This window comes from Plectropomus leopardus, chromosome 7 (assembly GCF_008729295.1).
Source record: "Plectropomus leopardus isolate mb chromosome 7, YSFRI_Pleo_2.0, whole genome shotgun sequence".
Classification (NCBI taxonomy): Eukaryota; Metazoa; Chordata; class Actinopteri; order Perciformes; family Serranidae; genus Plectropomus; species Plectropomus leopardus.
Genome location: NC_056469.1, coordinates 34,569,403 through 34,597,110, shown reverse-complemented (window position 1 = coordinate 34,597,110; position 27,708 = coordinate 34,569,403). Strand labels below are relative to the sequence as shown.

Genomic DNA, 27,708 nt, shown 5'->3' with positions numbered 1-27,708 from the left:
TATTTGAAGTCAAAGTCTTCATCTCTGTGTTGACAGATTTAAACTGCAGCGTGAAGCAGCTCAAAGCTCATGTTTACATGGATTTAGTAATCCTAAAGCCTCACGGGACAAAATCCTGTTATCAATCAGTAATGGTCTGACAGTGTTAAAGAATCAGCCTCCTCGTGTTATTCTGGGCAGGAAAGTCTGCCGCGTCGAATTTGGTTTTGGTCCCATTTATATTTCTGTGTCTAACAGGATGTATAAACATAATCACAGGACCAGAATGCCGTCTGATTGGTTTAACAGTTGTGTGGCGTCAGGTTAACAGAAAGTTTTCATCGTAGTGAATTCAGGCGTCCTGGTTAGCAAACAGACTGCAGCTGCTGGTGCAGACGCAACATTTCACAAAACACAAAAACATTTCACAAAACACAAAAAAACTTTAAAAAAAGACACAAAACACAATATTCACAAAGCAGAAATGGAACACTTCACGAAACACAACAGCATTTTGGAAAACACATTTCATAGACCCCAACAACATTTCAAATAATATCTGTTTCACATCTTACACCCAACGATGGAGATTACAGAAGCGCACACCAACTTATTTAAAAATCAGTGATTTTATTCTGACATCTTAAGTTTGTCTGCCACGGTGAAATGAGGCCGGCATCGAGGAGAAAGAAAATGACGAAGCTCAGATCAGTTTGAAACACGAGCAGTCAGACCGTCAATAAAAAGAAAATAGTTTTATGTTGGTGAAGATAAAATTGTTGTGTTAAAAATAATATTCAGACATGACGTTTCATTTCTGTTGCGAGGTTTAAGTAAATCTTGTGGTAAAATGTGTTTTGGAGCTCAGACAACACGACATAAACGAATAAAGGTCATTTCCGTGAGAGGAAACGAGCTTTGAGAAAACAGACGTGCTCGTGCTCACAGGTTCATCATGGCGTCTACTGAGTGGTGACAGTTGGCCAGGAGGATGTCGTAGGCGTCTCCTCCGGCCTTCACGAAGTCCGCCACCGTCTTCCTCCCTTTAACTTCTTTGGTTTCCACCGACTGCAGAGAGAAAAATACACAGATAATGTTTCAGAGTAATTATAATGACTGGATTATCAGTTTTCAGGGCTAAATATACTACAGATGGTCAGTTGATTCCAATAACTGTAATTTCAGTTACTGTGTTTCCCTCTGCCTCTGTACATTTACTCAAATACTGCACTTTAGTACGAATCTGAAGTAACTTTTATGTTACTGAAGTATTTCAATCGCTTGTTACTTCCCACATCTACTTCACTAACTACTTTTAGTGGATAACTACTTTAAAAATTAAGATATTTGCGCTAAAACAAAAAATATGAAAATATACAAGTGCAGCTGAAACAATTAGTCGATTAATTAGAAAGTTATTCGGTCACTATTTTTGTAAACACGGGGCGGCTCTACTGCTTACTTCAAAACAAAGCTCATCAACTCTGGCAGTAATACACCCATGTGTAACAATCATCTGAGTACTTACATACTTATATTTATCAAAATATACTGACACTTACCGCTGTGTGCACAATCCACCATTTAACTTTGTAATTTTACTGAAATAAAAATTGTTAAGGCATAAAAAGGCATTTATTATTGAAAATATCAACACAGAATATATTTTTGAGACATCATTGGTAATGTTAATGAAATATTTAGTGGTAAGTTTTATATATGTATTTTTTATTTATATTCATGCACACTTTTATAACTGATAAAAATAAATGATGACAACAACAGTAATGATAATAATGATGATTAGCCTCATTAAATGAAAGTTCAAGCGATACATATCGATGGTGAGTAGTGAGGTCATACACCTTTAAGAAGGTGGTGTAGTGGGCGTAACAATGACGTATAGGTAGGTGGAGCTTGTAGTGTCTTGCAGGGCGTAGACAGATACTACTGACATGAAAGGCTGAATAACAGCGTCAGGTATTAACGCTGCCGGTACTCGTAATAAAAGCAGCGTGAGTGCGCTCACAGGGCGGATGGGTCCCATAAACGACTGACTTTTGTGATTGTGTCTGGAATTCGCTGCCCGTGTGGATGTGCAAGGTTTTTTTCTGCATCTTATCATGTGCCTCTTTTGCCTAAACCCAACCATTCTTGACTTTGCTGCCTCATCTCAGTCATCGTGGCGGTCCGCGCTGTCGCGTAAACATAAGGACGGAGCTGCTTTTTGCAGGCTGTCACGGTAACCGGCCGCGTCATCCCACCATGTGCATTTGTTTACATCACCGTAACGGCATCCTGAGGCATAAACAGCTGACGCAGAAGGATACCTAAAACATCAGAAGTAGGCGCTGAAGGTCCTGACGGAGCGGCATCACGTGACGAGATCGGAGTGAGAACATTTTGGCATTTCATGACTGTTTGCGTCCACACTCATGAGTCATTTTTTGGAACTTTGTGACCTGTAAAAGACATAAATGTGTGATTTCTGGCTCACCTTCCACTTTGGGCTCATGTTTTTAGCGCTGGTCACCACCATCTGAGAGCCGGCGGCAAAGTCGACTCTTTTATGGATGAGCCACTGAGATCCGTCCTCGAGCGTCACTCTGAGGACAAACAACAGTCAGAGTGTTTTATTCCTGTTTTATATGATGTGTCAGGTCAGTGGGTTTGGACTCACTTGACTCCAGAGTGGCTGATTGGTCCGTATGCAGATTCGAGGGCTTTCAGAGGTCGTACCACCTTCTCAGCACGCACAACTGGAGAGTCGAAGGAAACATCCTCGTCGGAATCTGAAAATATGTCGCCGGGCAGAGCAGCACATCAGATTACTCTGAACTCACAAAAAAAGGTTTTACAGCAGCACAACAGTGTTTTAATCCACATTTTACTGCAGAAAACCCCCAAAACCTAAATGACTTACTGTCAGTACCTTCATCATAATTCTCATTTTCACCATAATCAAAGGACTCCACAGTCACAGCCAGCAGAGTGAGAGTCACAGCACAGAGGAGCATCCTGCAGGACAACATGTCGGATTATAATCTGGTGTTTCCCTGTCACAGTGAGACATTCAGGTGAGACTTTATAGAGTCCCGACCCGCCTCCGCATTTGCACTCAGTTCGTCATTTCCAGTTAACATTGGTGTTTGTCACTTGGCAAGAAGCATCAGTGTTTTCTACCCTGCCAACCACAGTAAACACACCAGAGTTCAGCACATCAGCGGCCACATCAGTGAAAGGAAAGTAAAAGGTTGTTTTTCTGGCGTGCCTCCAAGGTGAACAAAGGAAACCAAAATCAGTAATCCTTGTTTCTGATTTAAGGTAAAAGTGGTCCAAAGTTTAACAACAGTAAAATTATAACAAAGCATCAGTTTACACACTCCTGATATCACAGACTGAGGTGTCATTGTCGGTTAATATGTATATATATATATATATTGATTTAGCCTTTATTTAAAGAGGGAAGGCCGTTGAGAGCAAGCTCTCTTTTACAAGGACACCCTGATTACATAAAAATACAACAAAAACACATTACAAAATACACTAATAAAACATGAAAAGTGAGGTAGACATCAAAGTACACATTAAAAGCAAAGATATGCATTAGGCACGTGTCTTTTTACATCAACACATACTCCAAAAACATCAGCACATATGACAACATCGATCACACATTCACTGTGCTGTATGTCAGTCAACAGGGTTAAAACTGATTAAAAAGGGATTAATGTGTCTTAATTTTAGGAGCTTCTGAAGATTGGTCCATTTGTGAGGAGCATAATAGTTTTGAGATCCTGCACTGTAAAAGACCCAAAAAATATCCAGCAAGTTTATGGAGAAGTGCTTCATAAATGAAAAGATGCAGTGCTGCTCTCTTCTTGCTGCCAGTGAAAACCAACCAGCTTTCCTGCACAATATACAGCGATTTTATCAGAATAACCTCAGAACAAAGTCAGTGCTGTTTGAAGCTTTTCTTCATCTGCACAGCTGAACTGAACTGAAGAGGTTTGTTTTATTTGAAGTCAAAATCTGTTTGTTCACAGATTTAAACTACAGCACGAAGCAGCTCAGATCTCATGTTTACATGGGTTTTAAAACCCTAAAAATAGCCTTGGTTGACAAATGTTTGTTATCAATCAGTAATCATCTGTCAGTGTTCAAGAGTCAGACTGGAGCTGCTGGTGCCGACGCAACATTTCACAACATTACACTTTACAAAACCCAAAAAAACATCTCACAAAAACATTTCACAAAACCCAAAAAATCATCTGACAAAAACATTTCACAAAACCCAAAAAAACATCTGACAAAAACATTTCACAAAACACAAAATTTATAAAAAAAAAAAAAAACAAAACAAAAAAACATCTGAAAACACAACATCTCAAAAAACACCAAAGCATTTCACAAAACATGATAAAATTTTACTAAATGTGATATCTTACAAAATTCGACATTTCAGGGCAGCATCTCTCTCAGCGTCCGCTGAGTCCTTTACAGCGTCGCAGGTTTGATTGCAGCCTGCTGCCTTTTTAATGTTTCGTCCCCACTCTCTCTCCCCTTTGACGTCACTTCGCGGCTGCACTGTAATAATGCAACAAATTACATTTAACAAAACCCCACAACATTTCACAAAACGCTTAAAAAAATCTCCCAAAACACGACATTTAAAAAAACATCCGTTTCTTGACCTCGCATCAAATAATTGAGATCAAAGGAGCGTACGCCAATTGATTTAAAACCTGTGCTTTTATTCCAACACTGGAAGTTTGTCTGAAATCAGTTAAATTAGGGGAAGATAGAATTGTTGTGTAAAAAATGATTTGTAGACATGACATTTTTTTACACTGTGTGAGGTTAAAGTAAATCTCGAAGAGAAATTTAATTTGGAACTCGGTAAAGAACACGACATAAACTAATAAAGGTGAAATCTGTGAGCGGAAACAGCTGTTATTATTATTATTATCTGTTGAGCCGAGAGGAATCAAAGCAAACAGACGCGCTCGCGTTCACAGGTTCATCATGGCGTCTGTTGCGTGGTGACAGTTGGCCCGGCGGATGTCGTAGGCGTCTCCTCCAGCTTTCACAAAGTCCGCCACCGTCTTTCTCCCGTTAAATTCTTTGGTTTCCACCGACTGCAGGGAGAAAAAAATATTTTGTTTATATGTAGGGCTCCACTTATTCTACAAAAACAACAAGTCCATGACTTCTCTAACTGCAGCTGAGACGAGCTCGTGCATTTCGAGATTGTTTATGTCCACACTCAAAGGTCAAAGGATCATTTTTTAAAACTTTTTGACCTAAAAACAAATAAATGTGTGATTTCTGGCTCACCTTCCACTTTGGGCTCATGTTTACAGCGCTGGTCACCACCATCAGAGAGCCGGCGATCCATTAATTAGGCTCACACTAATGGTCTGTAATTATCTAACGTTACCGTAGATTATATCTGTATTTGAAGAGCGAGGAAATCCCGTCTGACCGGTATCATCGATCAAAAAACACCTGAGAAAAATCTTTTGTGATACTCAACAGCAAGTTTACACAGATTAACAAGCAGCATGCAGGAAAATGTTTGTGTGTTGCTTAGCAACAGCTGTCACTTTCAGCGGCTCCAGAACTACTTGTGTCGGCGGAACCAAAAAAATCATAAATTACACAAACAAATCGTAATCTGTTGTCGCTTATTCATGTTAACAAAAAAAAGACACTTGTAGAACTGTTGTATAAAAGCAATATCACACTTGAGGTTGTGATGTTGGACTGAATATCATCACGGCTGTGATGATATTCAGTCCAACATCACGACCTCATATATATAGAGAGAGAGATACGATATGTCGGTTCAGTGGGTTTGGACTCACTTGACTCCAGAGTGGCCAATTGGTCCATATGCAGATTCGAGGGATCTCAGAGGTCGTACCAACCTCTCAGCACGTGAAACTGGATAGTCATAGAAATAGTCGTAACCTGTGATTATGTTGACAGAGCGAGCAGCACATCAGAGAGAGCTGTTGCCTTCTGGCAGACGATATAGAGTCCTCCACTGCAAACTTAACCTTTTGTTCTTATGTTGTTTAAACTTTTAAACAATGCTGCCTGAGGAACTATGTGTTGTATAGTCTCATCATGGTGTTTTTTTACCGGTTGAGTGCAGTAGGTGTTGTGTGCATTGGTGCACAATATTGTATTAAGTTTTACTGAGACTATGTGCAATTGCACATCTGCTGTTTTTTTTTTTTTTTCAGGCTGTTTAATGTAATGGTGCGATTATTGTTTTTATTGTAAGTGTGGAGGTATTATCTGTGCAGCACTAAATCCAAGACAACTTTCCCAATAAAGTCTATCATATCGTATCGTATTGTATTGTATCGTACCCACAGATAGATAGATAGATAGATAGATAGATACTTTATTAATCCCATTGGGTAATTCAGGTTTCCAGCAGCTCAGAACCTTGTTGTACAGAAAAACAGGAGATAAAAAACCCACAACAAATGATAAAAGAGGTATAAAATATAAAAAGGATATAAAAGGATAAACAGAAAAACCCCAGGAGTAAAAGAGCCATTGAATGGGTATTAAATTGCAGAATAAAACCATGTGGTGTTTGTGATAAAACTGATTAATGATAATAAATATATTAGTTTAAAATGCACAATGCGAGCAACCTGAATTAACAGAGTAAAGTGCAAACTGAACCCCTGTACTAGCTCAATAAATAAATGAATCTGTTTTGTGCATCACGTGTGTGATCAGGCCTCACAGTTCTCCTCCTCATTACAAAACCCCCCAAAACCGAAATAACTTACTGTCAGTATTGCCACTATATGTGTCATTGTTCTCGTCCACATAATCAAAGGACTCCACAGTCACAGCCAGCAGAGTGAGAGTCAGAGCGCAGAGGAGCATCCTGCGGGAAAACATGTCGGATTATAATCTGGTTTCTGTCTCCTTGTCACAGTAAGACGTGCAAGTGATTTTATAGAGTCCTGACTCTCCTCCCAGTCTGGACACAGTTCATCATTTCCAGTCAACACCAGTGCGTGACACTTGGCAGGATGCATGGGTGTAAACACACCGGAGTTCAACACATCAAACTCAAAGGTTATTTTAAGCTGTTATTACGAGCTAAAGCAGCAGCCTGCAGGTGAAATCTGGCTCATGACAAGCTGCCAGGTTCCCCACCAACCATTTTCTAATTCACAATAATCAATAATTAATTCAATCTGGAATGTGTGTGTGTTTTTTCTAACCTTTGGATGTTAACCCTTTAACATTTGGGTTGAGGTTAGTTTTGTTGTGCTGCTTTCAGACACCTTTCACGAGCATTTGATACCTGAGAAAATTGGTTTGACACCTTTAAAAAAGCGTGTAAAAAAAAGGCATCAAACAACTCTGGTTAGAAAAAATATAGAAATATTATTCATAAATGTAAATGGACTCAAAAGAAACCCCAAATACAAGAATTAATGCAAGACAAATAGAACATTGTATCCAAACATAACATGGACCTATGTATATACCTATGTATGTATATATGTAAATAGTTGCATGAAGTTTGTTCTGCATGTTTTTTTTTTTGTTTTTTTTTTGCTTTGTTTTATCTCCTGTTTGTTACAAGACCGAATTTGTAAATATGCCTGAGCCATGTATGGAATAACTGGGAAAAGAATAATTATATAATATATATGTATATATATATATATAATACAAGACTTTTGGGGAGTTTGTTTCTTATTGTTTTTTTATATTTATCATGAAATAAGAACTATTTTAAAAATAACATCTCAGTCACGGCCACAATTTTGCATAAGACACGAGCAGCAACCAAAAACAATCAAATTTGAAACAGGTTTAATATCCAGAATAAAACTCCCCAAAAGTCTTGAGATTACCTTTCCGGTACAGCAGATGGCGGCATGCACCGCCACCGTTAGTGTGTAGCCCGCCAATAAAATACAAGAAGAAGAAGAAGCTGCGTCATACGGTGACGTAAAGTGTCGCCGCGGAGGAAGACCAACATGTGGAGAGTTTAATAGCCAAACAAACTAGCACGAGGTAAGATTATTGACGTGTTATTGATATATCTGAGTCGGCATTATAACCGAGAAGTTACACTTTTATTATGACTCCGGATTTTTGCACTCAGCGCATTTCCTTTAACATAAACTAAAGCTATATTAGCGTCTAGCTTAGCCGCACATGCTAACAGAGCTAATATAACGATGTCAGTTCAGTTTTCTGTCACTTTATTCAACACTGACTGAATAACATGGACTCTGATGAATTTATTTATTCTAACAACGTTTAGTTTCTCCTTCAGTTATCAGTCTGACGGCTGTCGAGCCTCAAACAGCCTGTAACTTTCGGATAAGGCACCGCGCCGATCCCCGCGTGAAATATTGTCGATTTTAAGTTTTCCTTGTCAATGTTGAAACTAAACTCGTGACAGAAGATTTCCTGACAAGCTGTTGAATCATGACGAAGCATTACTTCATTCGGCATACACCCAGAATCCTAAGCATGTTTGGTTTTAGTTTGATTGTACATTTTGCTGACTAATAGCAGCCTTCATTAAGCTTACCTTTTATGTAAGAGACGGGGACTTAACTGTAAAAATATCTTATTTCCATGCAGAACTGAATCATCTGGACCCTGAACTTTACTGGAATTTTTAAAAAAAGAACATTTTCTGCAGGATTAACTGATTTCCAATCAAGAAGAAAAGTGGCTATAGTTAAAATGGTGTAATAGTTGTATGGAGCCAGGTGTGTATATAGTCTGCAGAGGTTAATATCTAATTTGACATCCACCACATGGAGTCCGTTGTTTTAATTCACGCTAACAACGTTTATTATTTTATTATTTTCTCCTTCTGTTATCTGTCTGACGGTTGTCGAGCCTCTAATAGCCTGTAACACTCAGAAAAGTTATCGCGCCGATCCTCGTCAATAATACTGTAAATTACAACATTTCTTCGTCAACGGTGAAACTAAACTCATAACAGAAGATTTCTAAATAAGCTGTTGAATCATGACAAAGCATTATTTAATACGGCATACATCCAGTACACCAAGCATCGCTGTTTTTTGTTAAATCGTACTGTTTGCTGACTAATGGCACCCTTCATCAAACTTTCCTTGGATGTAAGAGATGGGACCTTAAATATAAAAAATACAACTTACTTCCATGTGGAATTGAATAATTTATACCCCAAATTTTCTGGAATATTCTATTAAAAGTCACATGAAGTTAAAGTGGTTTAATTTTTGCATGGAGTCTGGTTTGTATGTAGTCTGAAGAGGTCAGTCAGGATTTACACCTCCGCTGTGAAGTACAGCTACAATAATTCATCAATTTTTCGATTATTTAATCAACAGGGTTTTTTGGGGGTTTTTTTTAAATTGTTGGTTGGACAAAAAAACAACAACTTTGAAATCTAGATCATCATCTCTCTTTGTGCTGAATCCAGGTGTTTAAACTTTTGAACACTGAGTGAACTGGTTTGACATCTTTGGAAATCTGAGTTGCTGTTTGGTGTTTTGATAATTTTAATATTGTGAGAGTACTCTACATCCGCTCCATCCGTCTGTCCTCTGTCTGTCTGTCTGTCCTCTGTCTGTCCGCTGTCCTCTGTCCATTTGCAGATGGAGAACTACACTAAAGCCCGGACGGTGGAGCAGCCGTCCGTCTGTCCGTTCGCCGGCCTCCCCCCTGATACGCCGGAGGTCCGCGTCAAAGACGGCAGCAAGATCCGCAACCTGCTGCGTTACGCCCAGAGCCGCATGGAGGCCAAACCCCGAGCGGCGGAGGACGAGGCGCCCGACGACGGCGGCGTGGCTGCGGAGGAGCGGCGGGAAGCGCCGGGCCGACCGCTCTGCAAACAGATCGTCTTCACCGCCACAGGTAAGGGCGTGGCTAAAGCCATCACGTGCGCTGAGATCACGAAGCGGCGCCTGAAGGGGCTCCACCAGCTCACCAGGCTGCTGTTCAGCACCGTGCAGGAGGTGTGGGAGCCGCTGGAGCCCGCCGCCGGCCTCGACAGCCTGACGGTCAGCAGAAACCTGCCCGCCATCTGGATCCTCCTCTCCAGAGAGCCGCTGGACTGCAGCCAGCCCGGATACCAGGCGCCGGGCCGCTACGACGCCCTGTGGACGCAGTCTGCCAACAGGGAGGAGGGCGGACAGAGACCGGGACACAAGAGGAAGAAAGGAGCAGGAGGAGCAGGAGGAGGAGGAGGAGGAGGAGGAGGCGGCAGAGGGAGGGCACCGGGCCGTCAGACTGGACGGTCCAAAGAGGACAGACCTAAAGGACAAAGCTAATTTAACTTTTGACAAACTGCATGGACAGAAAGGAGACAAAAAGTCTGTGAGGGAGCATGAAGACATGGACACTTTTTAACATCTGGGCCAAGTGAATCAAAGAAGCCTGGTTGCTTTTGACGCCAGCTTAGCTATTTAACCCTTTGAAACCGAATCAATGTCTTTCAAAAACATGAAAAGGTGAGAAAGACTTGAGAAGAAATTACCCCCAAAAAGCATAAAAAGGTGAAAGAACATTACCTGAAAATTTGAGAGAAAAAACTTTATGAAAAACAAGAAATAAGCAAGTAAATGAGCAAAAAAGGTGCCTTAAAATAATAGTAAGTGTATAATTACAATAATTATATTTTTTGCTATTTTTTTTTTTTACCTTTTTTCCAAGTCTACTAACTTCTGGCATCTTGCGGATCGTTTCTTGCCAAGTGGCTTAATGCTTTTTTTTTCCTGTTTTCCAAAGAAAGCACGCAACATTAACTTCAGCAGGTTTTTTTCTCGGTCCAAAACCTAAAATCTGCTGCAATTAATTGAGAGTTTTGCTTGAATATCAGGAAACTCGAGCCGATCATTTTCCAAATCAGGGTGATTCTCCCCTCTTTAGTTTCAGATAATTAATTTAAATATCAATCTGAAACGACTGATCAGTCAAGTTTAGTTAACATTTATTTTTATTTTTTAACGTTTTTTTACGTTTATGAGCAGACTGTCGTTGTTTGAGACGTTAAAAAATCGAGCATCTTTTGCTGAAATGAGTTTGATTTAGTTTTAGTTTGATTTTTAGTTTTTAACAATCCAGAATGCTGAAACTCCTAAACTTACTAAACATAATGCAGAGAAATAATCTTATTTTCGAAAAAGGAAAAGAGAGATCTGATCCTCAACAGACCGGAGGCACCGTGATTATAATGAGACCTGATATTCAGACTCAGGGGCAGCTGGTCTGGTCGACCCCTGAAGACCTCAAACAACTAAAGAGGATTAAAAGCAGACTGCTGGATTAATTATCTGCCCAAACTGATATGGTTTGAAAAAATTCTCAACAAGAATGGAAAGTTAAATTTTTTTGTAACTTGCTTGAACGAGATCGATCAGAGGTATCGTCCTGAAAAATGTCTCCAGGCCGCTTTTTAAGTTTAATACTTTCATGCATTTTTCATCAAAGTTCACCAGTTTTTCGTGTCGAAAAGCACCTGTTATGCTTTTCCATATTCTGTCTCATATATTTTGTTTCCGGTGTTCCATATGAGACAGTTTGAGGAAAATAAAGTATTTTTTCACCATTAAAGCATGAAAACAGTTACACACAAGTCCGAACCTGAAAATGAGCGTACTGGGTCCGCTGTAACGGCGTTTGGGGTGTTTTGAGTTTTTCGTCCTGGTTTTCCATCTGCTGAAATGTGCATCAAAAGTAAAACCTGATTTTGTTTGTTCCTGAAATTTGACTTCTGAAAGTGTTTTTTAATAAAGTTTTTTTTTTTTTTTTTTTTTAAAGAGTAAATTGAAGTAATTTAATTTGTGTCACGCTGCAGTTTCATTAAGTCAGCGATACTCAACTGGCTTTGCCTGAGGGCAACTTTTGCAAAATGACAGGAGGCCAGGGGCCAGTCCAAACGTGTTTCAAGGATTTCATTTCTAGTAATTCAGGACATTTCTTGGATTCTGGGATGTTTCTTGGATTGTACAACATTTCTAGGATTTATGGACTTTTCTAGGGTTTTAGGACATTTCGAAGATTTTAGGATGTTTCTAGGATTTCACGACCTCTTTCAGACTTCAGAACATTTCTAGGATTTTAGGACATTAGTGTCTTATCGAGAACCTCAGTGGGGTGTGTGTGTGTGTGTGTGGGGGGGGGGGGGGTCCTCCACTGGCACTTTTTTTAAACAACAAGCATCTATTTTGATGCTGTTTTATGCCCTCTGACACCGTATGGAGACTAAATGTACAAAACCATTCCCAGTGTGAATTTCTTTATTTTTATTATGAATTAGAAAATTGTTGGCGGACCCCCCGGCACCCTGTCCGAGGCCAGATTTGGCCCATGGGCCGTAAGTTGAGTATCACTGATATAAGTTGTGTGCAGGTTCCCTCTGTAAGTTCATTAGGTGATGACAGTGTCGGATAGATCATCAGTCCGTTGAAATATCGTTTCATGTCGGATGCATTGATGGTGACATGTTATGTGGACGTTCATGGTCTCTGACTTCATCTGTCCACAAGTCAAAAAAAGCTGTTTATTTTTCTTTTTTCTTTTAAACAGAAAATAAGTGAAGAAATTGTAAACTTGCAGGAGGTGAACAAAGACCAAGAGACCAGTCAAGTTGACATTTGAGTAAATGATCAGGATGCAGCAGTTAAGATCAGATCGTTTAAGATATCCTCTGTAGACGTTAATCGAGCTGTAAATGGTTTAGATTTGTGTGATGGAGATTAAGTCCTCCAGCTGCCGTCTGTCATCACGTAATTTTGTTGATTCCCTCCTTTCAGTTTCAGCGAGTTAAATATGCAGATGCTAAATCTTCTTTTGCAGGAAGTGGATTCTTCTTTTTGTCTCCTTTAAAATAAAAAAAAACATTTTTGTGGTAAAAGCAGCTCCTGAGAGTCTCCAGAGACGCTGAGCTGTGTGCCGAGGAACCTGGTGACATCTTGCGTTCATGTTGATCCCTTTATCTCCTCAGTCAGCCTCCTCAGCTGCTTACCGAGGATTAGCGTCTCCCTGCAGGAGCATCAGAGAGGAAGAGTCGCAGCGGTCGGAGCGGAGAATGGAGCGGCGTGGACCGGCGGGGCTGCTGCTGCTCTGCTGGCTGCTGGTCGGCCCGGCGCCGGCTCAGATCCGCCACCCTCTGCCCGTGCTGTGGATGATGCCCGTCGGCTCCGGGTCGGGGAGGGAGAACCTGACCGCCGCCGTGGCCCCGGCCGTCCGACTGGCTCTGCGGGACCTGACGAGGCAACCTCCACCGCTGGGCAACTACGAGCTCCAGCTCCAGCTGCTGGACTCACAGGTCGGTCTCACACTCCTGCACAGACTGCTGTCAGCTTCAGACTCTTTTCAAGTTACACATTTCAAAATTTTCCGAGCAGTTGAACTGAAAAGTTTTTTTTCCTCTTAGATACATTTGAATCTTAGTTGGAGTTGTAAAGAGGTAAAACTGTGCAGAAAAAAGCAACAATACAACCCAATCCTAAAAAGTCGGGATGCTGTTTAACCCTTTGAAACCTGAGCAATTAGGCTTGATTTCTTTAAAAAAGAAAAACTGAAAAGACTGCAATGTGCAACAATAAAGAAAATCAGCAAGAACAAAATAAGAAAGTTTCCTGAAAAAAGTTTTAAAAGAGCAAAAGTCTTTGCTTTCGCATGGATTTTTAAAATAAATAAAAGTTTATAAGGCTCTGTATGGCCTTGATTCAGTCAACATCTCAGAGATGCTTTTAGTTTATGAACAAAAGCCGCTCAGATCCTCCGACTTTTGTTTTTTAGCTGCTCCAAAGAGTAAAACTAAACATCTGGCGATTCTGCTTTTAGCCACGAGGCTCCAAGACGCTGCAACAGCCTGCTGGAGGATCTGATAGGAGCTGCAAATACTGATATTTTTAGACGTAAACTAAAAATCTGTCTTTTTAGTCTGGCTTTTATGTGTCGTATTACTATCAAAATTTTGTGGTTTACACTGATCCAGATCCAGTTTTGCTTCCTATGTTCTTTTTTTTGTTTCTTTACTCAAACTGTGAAGCACTTTGAATTGCATTTGATTTGTTTAAAAGGTGCCATATGAATATAATTTGATTGAGTTTAAGTCAAACAACAAATAAATACAGTTTATGTATTTTTAATTTAGGGATTTTATCATCTCAACGAGGAAACGCCGGAGGCAGGTTAAAACCTATAAACAGAAAGATTTAAATAAATAAGTTGATAAATAGATTAATAAATAAAATGTTAATCGTAATAATCAAATGAAAATAATAAAAAATAAATAAAATACTCAAATCATAATAAGAGGTAAATAAAAGGATGACAGTACAAAGTAAAATACTAAAGAAATATTTTAAAAATTATAAAGTAGTAAAACAGACTAAAGTATATAAATAAATAGTCCATAGATAAATAAAGTTTAATTAAAAGCCAAACTAGAAAAATGTCAGGTCTTGAGTTTGCTTTTAAATGTTTTCAGTGTTTCATGTGTTTATTTCGTCTCGCAGTGCGATCCCGCTGAATCACTCAAAGCTCTGTTTGACGCCATGTGGGCGGGGCCAAAGTACCTGCTGGTGTTTGGAGGGGTGTGTCCATCTGTGACGACGCTCATCGCTCGCTCTCTGCCAGCGCTCAACCTGCTGCAGGTACACACACTGACACACAGCGCTCAACCTGCTGCAGGTACACACACACTGACACACAGCGCTCAACCTGCTGCAGGTACACACACTGACACACAGCGCTCAACCTGCTGCAGGTGCACACACTGACACACAGCGCTCAACCTGCTGCAGGTGCACACACTGACACACACAGCGCTCAACCTGCTGCAGGTACACACACACTGACACACAGCGCTCAACCTGCTGCAGGTGCACACACTGACCCCTGGAGCGATGCTGTTTTTTTGTAGTTGGACCAGAAAGTTAACACCACAGGGGTTCCTTCAACAAAAAGCCGATGGGATTTTTCCATTGGATTTTGGATTTTGGATTTTGGATTTAAACTCTCTGCCAAACAAATGTTTATGATAGTTACAGCAAAATAATCTTCGCAAATAATCAACACTTTAATGATAATTGGAGCCTCACACATCTGACTGGACCCACTGTTTGTACAGTCAATAACTTTGAATTTTGTTTTGCAGTAACACATGATGTGTTCGAGAACCGAAAATGTAATTTTTTTAGAGTTCCTGGCTCTGTAAAATAGTGTAATTTTGGTGAATTTTATAGAAAGTATTTCTAAAAAAAAAAAAAAAAAAAAAAACGCGATAAAACAAAATGCATTTTTTGTGTATTTAAAAATTATGATTTCTTTTTAAATGCCAAAAACTAAAGGAAAACATTTTTTCCTTTAAAAATTTAAAAAAAAAAAAAATTGAATTAAATCCCGTGCCTCCAAAGTCATCGCTTTAAAAAATTGGCAGCAACATAGACATTTAAAATTAGCCGAAATTTCCTTCCCCAAAGCCAAGATAAAAAAAACTCCCTGTGCTTAAAAAATATTTGACATGCCTCCCGATTTTTACACCCCCCCCCCCCCCCCCCTCACAATTAAAGAACAGTTATCTTGAAATATGCAGTTTTTATCCTTTTCTGAATTCATTATTTTTGAAGTCATATATATTTTTTAAAAAAAGCTATTATGTAGTAATGAAAAAGAACCGATGGTCGTTTCAGAGATTAAATGGTCTTTAATATTTTCCTTAAATGAATTGTTAAAAATGCGTATGAACCCTGTGGACCGCATCAACATTAAGACAGGTAACTTTCAGCTGCTGTGTGTCCTCTCATGTCTCAGGTGTCTTTTGCGGCCTCGTCCCCCAGCCTGTCCAACAGGAAGTGGTACGGGAACCTGTTCAGCACGGCGCCGTCAGACCGAGCTCTGAACCAGGCCGCGGTGAAGCTGCTGCAGCGCTACAAGTGGACCAGGGTCGGAGTCGTCACACAGGAAGGACCCCGACTCTCAGAGGTGGGTCATGACACTGATGATGATGATGATGATGATGATGATGATGACGTCGGCCAGTCCTGATCCGGCGCCTTCTTTGTTTTTGGTGGCGCCATCATGTGATTTTCTGTTTGTGCAGATGAAGAAGGATCTGATGAGGCAGCTGCTGAGGGCTGATGTTCAGCTCGTTTCTGCAGAGAGTCTCTCTGAAGACGTCTGCAGCAGCTTAAAGAGGCTGAAGGTACAGATTTATACAAACTCTGCCAGGACACAACAGCCAAATATTTAACCCTCTGAAACTGTAGAAAAGTGGCTTCATTTCTTTGAAAAACACAGAAAGAGAATGACAGCAACATAACGGGAAATGACCCAAAAACAGCAAGAAATGTGTAAAAAAAAAAAAAAAAAAATGAAAGAAAAAGAAAATAACTTGAAAATATGCACACACAAAAGTAACCAAAACGAAGAAAAAAAATACGACCTCAAGAAACTGCTGACTTTTTAATGTCATATTTCTAGAAGTAAGAGAAATTTGAATAAAGTTTTCTGGACATTTTAAATATTGAATATGTAATATTTTAATAATACGCTAATATAATAATTCATATGGCGCCTTTCATGATACCCAGAGACGCTTTGCACAGAAGATTAAAACATGTAACACAAAACAGACCAACAACAAACAGAGAATGTGCCCCTGCTAAATTTTTTTTTTTTTTTGCATTTTTTGCAGTTTTTCGTGCCAGCAATCATAAACCTATTTCCTCGGGCTTCAGAGGTTCAGATGCTATTGAAATGCGTCTCAGTGCAGCAAAAGAAAACTGAAAGTCGATCCAGGTGTTAAAGGGTTAAGACACATGTGACGGGCAGTAAAATGTTCGTCTGTTTGTGTTTGACCTCTTTGATCCAAAGCTGAGTTCAGAGTTCATGTGATAATGACCCGGTTCACTGCTGCCTCTGTGCTTTGCAGGAAAGCGACGCTCGGATCATCATCGCGCAGTTTGAAGAGGATTCAGCCTCCGAGGTTTTCTGCTGTGTAAGTACAGCACGTGGCCTAAAGTATGTGGACACCCACGTGGTCTGTTTATTCCGCTTTGGGTTTCATTAGATCTAATGAAGGGAAATCTAAATGCTGCACATATACTGATATTTTAGACCATGTTTTTTCCTGCTCTGTGTCATCTCTCTGTTTTAGTTTGAGCCTCGTGCACAAAGAGAAGCTCCACAAAGAAATAGTTTTCCACTACACTAATGTTCTCATGTTCCTTATATCCCAGAAATGTCAAAAAATGTTGTTAGCTTCTGATAATAATTTATTAAAAAATTATCTTTTTTTGAATAAACGTTTCATAAGTGTCCAAATTCTACAAAATATCATTCCAAACTTTCCTAAAAGGTCCAAAACTTTCATCACTTTTAAAAAATATATTGTATATATAAAAAAGCTCTACTTTCTGCAGCCGTCCTCAGTTTCTAAAAATTTCCCCACATTCCAAAACATTCCCAATTTCCCTGAAATGTCCCCCAACATTGCCCTTTTTAAAAAATATATTAAAAAATAAATCATCTTATGAACAAATGTCCAAACTTTTGTAATTCCTCAAAATATCCTCACCTTCCAAACTTTTCTAAAAGGTGCAAAAATGTCATCACTTTCTGCAGGTATCCTCAGTCTCTAAAAATGTCCGGCATTCCAAAACATTCCCAATTTCCCTGAAATTTCCCCCAGTATTGTCCTGCTTTAAAAAATTGTTTTCAAAAATTAATCCTTTTCTAAAAAACAGTCCAAGTTTTTCAGAAGTGTCAAGTTTTATGAAATGTCCCAGCCTTCCGAACTTTCAGAAAAAGTCACAAAACGTCATCATTTTTCAAAAATATATTTCTCAATAAAGTGTCCCTACTTTCTGTAATTGTCCTCACTCTTGAAGAATGTCCCCGTATTCCAAAAACATTTTTGTTTTTTGTTTAAAAATATGGCAATCCTAAGAAAGTTTGGACATTTTTTCAAAAGCATGGCAATTTTGGGGGACGTTGTTGGCAAGTCAGATTTCTTTGTTGTTTTATGCAATGACAACAGAGAAACTTTCTGAGAAGTGCCATATTTTAACAAAACGTCCATGCCTCCCAAGCTCTCCTGGAGTTATATAGCATCTAAATACTTTTTCCACCACCAACCACATACAGCTGATAACAGGAGTTTAAACCGAAGTCGCCTTTGTCATCTTTACTTTAAATTTTTCGTGGAGATTATGGAGCAAACGAGACTCATGATTCTTGACAATAAAAATGGTATCTCTCCAAACCGGTATCTGACGTCTCGCTCCGTTTCAGGCCTACAGGCTGAACATGTTCGGAGCTCGGTATCAGTGGATTGTTGTTGACGGAGGAACAGCCGGATGGAGGCTCGGCTGGAAGGCTTCAGGCTGTGCGGCCAACAGTCTGCTGACGGCTGCAGACGGATCCATCAGGCTGCAGATGAGACAGATCAGCAGCACGACCACGCCGGGAGTCTCCGGACGGGTCAGAAAACACTCACACATCCCCACTGACAGTCAGTCTGTGTGTTTGTTACCATCAGAATATGTTTGAAATTAACTGCGTGGAGCCGGGTGACAGTGAGATATTTCAAAAACGAATGCAGCTCTCATCAGAACAAAAGAATAAACGAACAAAAAGAGGAAAGCTGCTCAATTACGAATTTATGAGGACTTTATTGTCCACAAATGTGGAAATTTGCCTTTAGTTTCAGCATAAAATACATAAAAGACACAAAATACATAAAATACTCAGTGATACACGTTAAAATAAATAAATATTCATGTAGAATAATCATGCCATGCTAAACCTCCAGCAAAGTCTCAGGATCACCACCCCGTACCGGCGGTACGAGTCCCCGAATCAGCAGAGCAGAGAAAATGTAATACTTCAACCGAAGGTGGAGGATGTATTCAAGTACTTTAAAGTGTGTAGGATTTATATAATAATATTATAGGTATGTTTTCTGTGTTTTCATTACGCCCAGGCCACACTGCCTACATGAGCAGCACGTGACTCACACACACGTGCAGCGTTCACACTAACAGCGCTGTTTTAACTGGTTAAACACTTTAAAACCTGCACCAGTATTACTTTTGTTGTGCTGCGTTCAAAAACCTTCACAGGTATTTAAGCCTTTGAACTGTGAAAAAGAGACAACGAACAGCAAACCACAGAAAAAATATCGATTTATACAATTATTTTTTAAAAAAGCCAGGGAAAATGTCCAAAAAAGTATAATTATATCAATTATTTTATATTAATATTATGTTATTTATGTTCCAGAATCATTACTATTTTTAAACACTTTTTCCAGGTAATTTTCTTATTTTTTTGTTTGTCTGTGTTTTACTTTTTTTTTTTTTTTTAACTAATTTTCATGTATTTTTTCTTGTACTTTTAAATTAAATTGACTTTTAACTTTTTACTTAATTTCTTGTAAATTTTGGGGTCATTTCTTCTGAAGTCTCTGGTTGCCTTCTTCTCGTGTTTTTGGAAAAAAAAAAAAAGGTTTCAAACGGTTAAATCAGCTGGTTGGTTTGTTTTTGAGGAGAGACCTTTGTACCTTATAATAATAATTCTGATGAAAACGTCTGAACATTGAACACTGAAGGAATTCTAACCCGGAAAAGTTTCGGCAAGCTGCTGGACGCCACTAAATCTCCTGCGGTCTCTCTGCAGACTCCTCAGGACTACCTGGACTCCTACCTCAGACAGCTGGTCCAGGAGGGGTCAAAGGTCAGTCCCCTCCACGCCTTCGCCTACGACGCTGTCTGGGTCGCCGGCAGAGCTCTCAGTCAGGTGATGGAGGCGGTGAAACACAGAGAGAAGTACAGCAGCCAGAGAAACGTGAGCGTCAGCGAGGAGGAGGTTCAGAGGATGCTGCTGGAGGCCGTGAAGCAGACGCGGTTTGACGGCGTCACAGTGAGCACGCCAGAAACACCACGAGGTATTTATACGTGTGTTTTTGCAGATATATGTACGATATCTTTATATTTTTTGTGTTTTTCAGGGCCCAGTTTTCTTTCGAAACGGGGAGAGGATGACGGCCATCGAGTTGATCCAGTTTCAGGGTGAGTCCCATGATGCTCTGCTGAAAATATTAATGTTTAAATTGTACTTTTTATGCTAATATATATAATGTTACAGCGTCAGATATTCATATTAAACGTGGGCAAAGTTTCAAATAATGAGATAAACATAATAATATAATACTGATAATAATAAACTTTATTTGTATATAGGGCTGCACGATATGGAATACAGTCTTTTTTTCATCAGACAGGATGAATACAGGTGTTCATCACAGACAGGATATAAACAGTTTCATTTATTTTTAAAGATTTTTTTTTATTTTATTGCCTTTAATCGATAGTTGCAAGAAGGAAAAATATATATTTTTATATAAATAAATAAATATAAATTGGCTAAGTAAGAAGATGAATCCATCATCATTTAAACATGTTTGAAAAGCAGTAGGAAGAAGTAAAAACTTATTTAATCCTGCGCCCCATTCTCTGTTTTTTTTGTCTGTGTCTGTGTGCGTGCATGCGTCTGTCTGTGCGTGTGTGTGTGTGTCTGTGCGTGCGTGTGTGTGTGTCTGTGCGTGCGTCTTCAGGCAGCGGCGGCGTGTTGGTGGGAGACTTCAGCTCATCCACCCAGCAGCTCCGGCTGATGAACCACCTGCTGAAGTTTACAGGTGAGACGCTACCTGAACGACAGACCATAATAACAGCGGAACATTTGACCAGCTGAGGTGACGTTTGGATGGATGTTTAATGTTCTGCAGGTCCCGGACCAGCCAGAGACCGGACCCTGGTCCTGGTGCAGCGGCAGCGGGTCGGCCTCCTGCTGTACGTCCTCGTGTCGTCGGCTGCAGCGGCGACCATCTTCATCGCTCTGAGCGTCCTCTTCCTCACCGTCACCAGCCCGTAAACACCGGTACAGCTCCTGCAGATCTGCCCGATATTTACTCATTTCATCCTCTTCTTTTTAACACTGACATTATTTTCATCTTAAAAACAAGTATATTTCACATTCATTTGGAATATATTTTCCTATTTTTGTTGTATATTCATATTTTACATTTATGATTCTTGTTTTTTCCTTTCTCCTACTATAAACGTATTATGGCCATTATGTACCAAATTAAAAATGCATTTTATTTTTTTTGGTAAAGATTTGTTTTATAGACAGATGCTTAATTTACAGTGTAATTACAAATAAACATTTCTTTTTTTGTGCATGAGAAGATAGACAGACAAAAGTACCTGCTAAAAAGGGTAATTAAAAACATAATTATGATACATTAACATATGGACATTAAAATAATGACAATAACATATCAAATATTAGATCAAATAAAATGCATAATATATAAAAAAAAAATAAATAAAAACAAAGGTAATTTCCTTGTATGTAAAAAAACGTACCTAATGGTGGAGCTGACAGTTTTATTTTTTTCCTATTTTGTAATTTTATGTGAAAAATCAGATGTTTCGTGTCTGCAGGCTGCTGAGGTCGAGCGGCGGGATCCCAGGACCAGCTGCTGCTGCTGGGCGTCCTGCTGTCCTCCTCCTCTGTCCTCGTCTCCGGTCTGGACGGAGAATTACTGTCTGAAGAAACACTTGAGATCCTCTGCTCTGTGAGTTCAGACAGCTGCATTTTAAATCAATCTATATCTATATCTATATATATGTGTGTGTGTGTGTGTGTGTGTGTGTGTGTGTGGATGTGATGGATGGATGGATGGATGGATGGATGGATGGATGGATGGATAGAGAGTTTTATAATAACCATAGTATATTTGAAATTATTTTTCAAAATTACTTTAATTTTTAAGAATTTTTCTGTTGTTTTTCCTTGTTTGTTTGATTGTTTGTTTGTTTTACTTTCCTTTCTTATTTTTAATTATTTATTGCTGTTTTTCAGGTAATCTACGTGTACTTTTTTACTAATTTCTTGCTTATTTTTGGATCATCTTCTCTGAAGTTGCTTTCACTTAAATTGAGGCTGTTTGCACAGGTTTGGTGATTTCACCATCACTGTTCTGTGTCTGTTTGTTTGTTTGTTCTGTTTGTTTTTGTTTGTTTGTCTGTCTGTTTGTTTGTTTGTTTGTTTGTTTGTCTGTTTGTTTGTTTGTTTGTTTGTCTGTTTGTTTGTTTGCAGTTTGTTTGTTTGTTTGTGACTCTCTCTGTGGACTCTCTCTGTGGGTCACACTGTAGTCATCACTGTGCTGTTCACTAAATCATGGAGTGTTTATTCCCTGTGCAGCGGCATCAAACAGACGGTAAAACGCGCCACCAGAGTCGGACGTGACTGCGTGTTTCTGTGAATCTCTTCTCTCGCAGTAAACTGACTGTCGCCTCCTCTGCTCTGCAGCAGCAGCACGCTCGTCTGCAGCGGTCGGGCTGCCTGGTGTTCTGGATGTTTCTGCTGGATGCGTTTGTTTTGATCACCTGGCAGATCCTGGACCCCCTCAGACGGGTGGAGCAGCAGCACAGCGTACAGGTAACCACCGCAGGATCAGACGGAGCGACAGAGGGACAGATACTGTGCTTTACTTACTTTATTACTTTCTTATTTTTTCTCTTTATTTCTTTATCCTGGAGGAAATTCAAGTTTTTCAGCTGCTCACATTCACTCAAACAATAAAAAACTCAATAAAACATAACAAACAAATATAATAGGAAAAATGTGCTGTTGTACAAAAACTCCCAAAGGCGTCTTTGTTGATGTTTATGATAATTTTCAGAAACAAATAATCCGTGACTACTATTAATTCACTTCTTAAAACCCATTTTTAGACTTGCTTATTGATGTGGTCTGTTGTAATGTCTGTTTTCATACGTCCTAACTCGTCTATTTTAGTTTGTATTTTCGTTTATCTTCGTCAAAGCACTTTGTGAACTCTGTTTTTAAAGGTGCTATATAAATAAAGTTATTACTATTATCATTTAAATAAATGCATTTATCAGGTGAATGAATAAATGCTTCTGTTTGTTTCAGCGTGTCTCTGCTGATGAGGACGTTCTCGTCCGTCTGTACTCTGAGCGCTGCAGCAGCACCAGCGCGGAGCTGTGGCTCACCGCGGTCTACGGATACAAAGCCCCTCTGCTGGTCTGCGCACACGACAGACACTTTGATCTGAAATCCCTCTGTCATTTGTTATGTTCAGATTTTCAAATATCAATATAATTAAAAAAAAAATCCAAATTTGATTGCATTTTGCTCAAAAATGTGGAGAAGTTTAGGAAGTGTCTCTGGATGGACGTGTGGATGCAGATCAGATGTTTGTCCTTCAGGGTCTTGGATGTTTCGTGGCCTGGAGCATCAGGTCTGCGCAGGAGGATCGTCCCGCTCTCCGCAGTAAACAGCTGACTCTGAGTGTGTTTACTGTGACGGCCTTCAGCGTGTCAGGAGCGTCAGCGTCGCTGCTGACCTCCCACAATCCTCCTGTTCACTTCTGTGTGACCAGCGTCCTCATCCTCTGCTGTAACGTCCTCACCCTGAGCTGGCTGTTCGGGCCGAAGGTCAGTGAGACGCCCGAAAGTTCAAGATGTATGTTGACATAAAGCCGTCGACTTAAAGCAGGGAGACTTGACGTGATTTGCTTTGGGGACACTTTTCCAAAATGGCAGCAGGTCAGGGCCAGTGGCAGCGTCCCCACGCGTTTCCAGCATTTTAGGACCTTTTTTCCAATTTTTAAGACTTTGTTATTATGTTACTAGGAATTTCAGACATTTGTAGGATTTGAGGATGTTTCTCAGATATGAGGACATTTCTTGGATTTTGCGTGGTTTCTTCAGATTTTAGGACATTTAGGACATGTGTGTAGGATTCAAGGATACTTTTAGGAATTTAGGACATTTCTCAGATTTGAGAATGTTTTTTAGGATTTGTAAATAACTGAAAACTTATTGAGACCCCATCCATTTCCTTATTTATTCTGCACTATATCCTCTGTTTTGCGTGGTAGTCCTTATAATTGTCCTCTGCTGTGACATCATTTTAATGATAATATGTAATTCAGGGATTGAGATCTGCACTGTCAGCTGCTCTTTTGGAGATCCGCGCTGCTCTGCTCTGTCTGTCCGTCTCACTGAAATATTTTCGGACAGCTGGCTGTACACTTGACATTTCCAGAATTTTAGGATGTTTCTAGGATTTTCGGACATTTTTAAGATTGAAGGACATTTTAGGATTTGAGGACATTTCTAGGATCTCAGGACATATGTACATACATTTGTACTATTTAAGGACGTTTCTCAGAATTTAGGACATTTTCTAGGATTAAAGGATGCTTCTTGGAGTTTTAGGATACTGTATTTTGGTGCTGTTATATGCACTCTGGCACCCTATGTATATGGAAAAGTGCATAAACGGTTTCCAGTATGAATCACTTCATTAAAATGTTTGGGGGTCCAGCCAGCACCCCGTCAGGGGCCAGATTTGGCCCGCGGGTCGTAGTTGGGTTTTATTGGTTAACGGTCTCCTCTCTCTTGGCGAATCCTCAGACATGTGGTTTTATTTCTTGCAGTTGTTCTTGGTGTGTTGGAGCAGCAGCGAGCTGCAGCAGCCGTCAGAGCTGCAGGCTGAAGCTGCAGAGGGAGAGGAGGAGGAGGAGGAGGAGGAGGAGGAGAAGATGAAGCTGAGCAGATTAAACCAGCAGCTGAGGAGTCAAACTGCGCAGGTGAGCGCACAGAAACATCACCTGACTCTACTCCGTCAGGCTCTGAGAGAAGTAAATCTTCTGTTGGTTGTGTTTCTTTGCAGCTCGATGTAGAAATAGAAACCATCACCATGCAGCTCTTTGAATCGGAGGAAGCTGATCCCGAGCTGAAGCTTCACCACACGACCGGAGGACAAATCAACGGTAAACAAAAAAGACGCACAGAGGCGTGCATGTACAAAAGATCACCACAGTCCGACACAGGTAAAAGAGATGCAGCAACAAGACGCTTTTTTACATTAAAAGAAAAACGAAACTTGTTTCAAAAATAAAAACACAGTTTTGGCCTCAGCTGTTTCACCAGCTACAACACACGTTTAAATTCAGGAAGTCGCCACTCAAAACGCACACGTATTTGTCAGTTAACCACCTCGACCTCTTCTCCACCGACACTGAGCACCACAGGTGCATGCTCACATCTCACAAAAGCTGCAGCGATCTGACACAATTGCAAAGTTGCTCAAATTCACGGTGATTGGATAAATTAGCGCTCATTTATACCACCGTGGCGTCCTGCTGTAAGTGCTCATCTGGACCGTGTGTAATCATTGTCACTGCCAGAGGAGGGAGGCAAAGGTTCAGCCCTGCACGTTTAACCCTTTGAAACCTGGAGCGACATCACTTTTCTTGTGCTGCTTTCACAAATGTTTCAAAATGTTTAAACCAGGAGCGAACTGGTGTGATTTCTTTCAAAAACACAAGGAAAAAGTCAATGAGCAGCTTGGCAAGAAATGTTTTACAAATTGCAAGATATTTGTAGATTTACGAAAAAATGTCATCAAACCTTATCATAATTACGTATTAAAAATTATGTTACAAATTCTTATAATTTCAAGCACTTATGCCAGGTCTTTTTTTCAGGTCATTTTTGTGTATTTTTGACTCATTTCTTGATAATTATATAATTATCATGTCATTTCGTTTCACTCATGGCCTTCCTCCCATGTTGTGGAAAGAAATCAAGCCAATTTGCTCTGGTCTCAAAGGGTTAACAAACTGTTCTCCAGTGTCCCTGTAAGAACATAATAATAAAATGATAATATTATATAGCTCTGTTTTTAACTAGGTTACAAAGAGAAACTACAGATAAAGACAAGGGAGCAATAAAACAGCAAAGACATAAAATGCAAACAGCAGGGTTCATGTACAGGCCACAGAGGGTTAATAAAACTACAGACACCTATTTAATACTCAGAAAGTCGTAAGTGAATCGGGTTGGTCTTTATTCTGTGTTTCACTGTAATAAATTGTTTCTTTGTTTGTTTTTGGGGTGACACGTGCACACGTGTATCAGGTCTGTTTCTGTGTTACACGGATGTGTAGGCGTGTGTACTCATATACAGTATATTTGTACACGTGGTGCATTTATAGGTGATAGTCCTACTACTATTATTATCTGGGTAAGATGAGTATGATTTTTATTGTTTTGTTTTTGCAATCGTTCATCTTTTCATCATACTTCTTTCTGGGGTTGTTGTTGTTTTTTGGGGTTTTATTTTTCCCGTCAAGAACTTCACTCAATAATCACAACAAACGTTTTCCTCGCGCTGCTGTGTTTCCTCTCAGGAGGTGACGTCAGATCTGTGACGTGGACTCATGCAGCTCAGGTCTGTCCTGAGGTCAGGAACTCGGAGACGAAACCTTCAAGTCCAGACGGCATCAACTCTCCTGAACAGTGAGGAACATTTTTACTCCATCAGCCAGAGGTGGAGGAAGTAATCAGATACTTTACTGCAGTGAAAGTACTAATTTCAGACTATTATGTGGAAATTGCCTGGAAAGTTTTTCATGAATGATATTATAAAAATTCACTCTTTGAGTCTGCTTTAATATCACACACACTCTTATCGCTCTGCACACAAAATGTGATTTTCAAAATCAAACTTAATGTTTTTGAATTTTAACCCTTTAAATGACAGGTTCTTTGTCTTTTAGATGGAAAAAAGAGAATTAATTTCAATATACTACATGCTTAAGTAGATGATTACTTATATGTCAGTGATCAGCAGCTACACTGACTGTGACAGGTCACCTAGTGGAAATAGCATTTATTTCCTCCAGATGCCAAATATGGTCAAAATGACCTCATCAGGTGGAAAATAGTCAAAATGACAAATTCAGAGTCAAAAGCCCAGAATGACACCCAGAAATAATACAAGTCCTGTTTTTCTGCTCTGATGGCTGTGGGATCAAAAATGTCAGTTTGAATGGGTTTCAATGGAGCATTTTTGGACCTGAACAGTCTGAATGTAACTATTAGTTTCCACAGTGTATTTTAGACTTATTGTAGGAGCTGAGCTGCAAATTCACTGATTACACTCAAATACACAATCTGGACTACATTTAGGACACATGCATGAAGTCACCAAAAAATGAAGAATGAAAATTGTGTAAAATGCACCAAACAGTCTGTAAGGGTTAAAGTCATTATGCACAACAAAATTTCACGATTTGACATGAGTTCCAAATATATACCAGTGTCGTTGTTATTATAATTATCGTCGTTTTTTCATCTGTAGTCTGATTTTCTTTCTGCGGTTTCTCTCAGCGTGCGGCGCCGTCTGTCCGTGCAGCTGCCGATCCTCCATCATTCCTACCTGCCCGCCATCGGTGGCGTCAGCGCCAGCAGCTCCAGTCTGTTCGGCAGCCAGGACCTCTTCGTTTTATCCCGATGACAACTTCCCTTCAGATGACGCCACACAACTGCTGCACCAATCAGACGGCAGCTGTGGCCCTCACCTGCGACTGACGGCTCAGGATTCTGGTCTTGTATTTCATTTTGATTTTTTTTATTAATGGGAATATATATGGGACCATATACAAACAAAATAAGACATTCACACCCACAGAAACAGAGAGAAGCTTTCTTTAATCGACACTGTTAAACTGTTATCTGTCAATGACTTGATTTGTAAAAAAAATAGAAAAACATTTTCTACCATTAAAACGTTTTATATCCTAAAATGATTCCTGTTTGAGCAACAAATCCA

At 39.8% G+C, this 27,708-nt stretch overlaps 3 protein-coding genes across 4 annotated transcripts; 2 read left to right on the top strand and 1 right to left on the bottom strand.

The window, feature by feature from the left end:
• Nucleotides 1–310: 310 nt before the first annotated feature.
• LOC121945148 lies at nt 311–6,920 on the bottom strand. 2 transcript variants are annotated; one of them, XM_042489172.1, is made up of 6 exons: nt 6,795–6,920; nt 5,847–5,952; nt 2,903–2,997; nt 2,660–2,771; nt 2,477–2,585; nt 311–1,047 (listed from the first exon to the last, which is right to left on the bottom strand). In XM_042489172.1, the coding sequence occupies exons 1-6, from the start codon at nt 6,907–6,909 to the stop codon at nt 922–924; spliced, it is 663 nt and encodes a 220-aa protein (XP_042345106.1). In that variant the 5' UTR covers nt 6,910–6,920; the 3' UTR covers nt 311–921. The 2 variants fall into 2 exon arrangements, with proteins under 2 accessions (XP_042345106.1, XP_042345107.1); XM_042489173.1 differs by having other exon boundaries at nt 2,912–2,997.
• A 1,046-nt stretch (nt 6,921–7,966) lies between these two features.
• rpp25l (ribonuclease P/MRP 25 subunit-like) lies at nt 7,967–10,512 on the top strand. Its single transcript, XM_042490416.1, has 2 exons — nt 7,967–8,043; nt 9,633–10,512. The coding sequence occupies exon 2, from the start codon at nt 9,633–9,635 to the stop codon at nt 10,305–10,307; it is 675 nt and encodes a 224-aa protein (XP_042346350.1). The 5' UTR covers nt 7,967–8,043; the 3' UTR covers nt 10,308–10,512.
• A 1,658-nt stretch (nt 10,513–12,170) lies between these two features.
• LOC121945690 (gamma-aminobutyric acid type B receptor subunit 2-like) lies at nt 12,171–27,393 on the top strand. The gene is given in 19 exon segments (XM_042489987.1): nt 12,171–13,306; nt 14,505–14,642; nt 15,802–15,972; nt 16,091–16,192; nt 16,922–16,987; nt 18,283–18,471; nt 19,669–19,911; nt 20,000–20,060; nt 20,606–20,686; nt 20,777–20,947; nt 21,513–21,632; nt 22,176–22,276; nt 22,369–22,497; nt 22,996–23,106; nt 23,292–23,519; nt 24,527–24,679; nt 24,763–24,862; nt 26,285–26,393; nt 27,267–27,393. Coding segments are annotated over 19 exon segments (2,748 nt in total). The 5' UTR covers nt 12,171–12,958.
• Nucleotides 27,394–27,708: the final 315 nt, after the last annotated feature.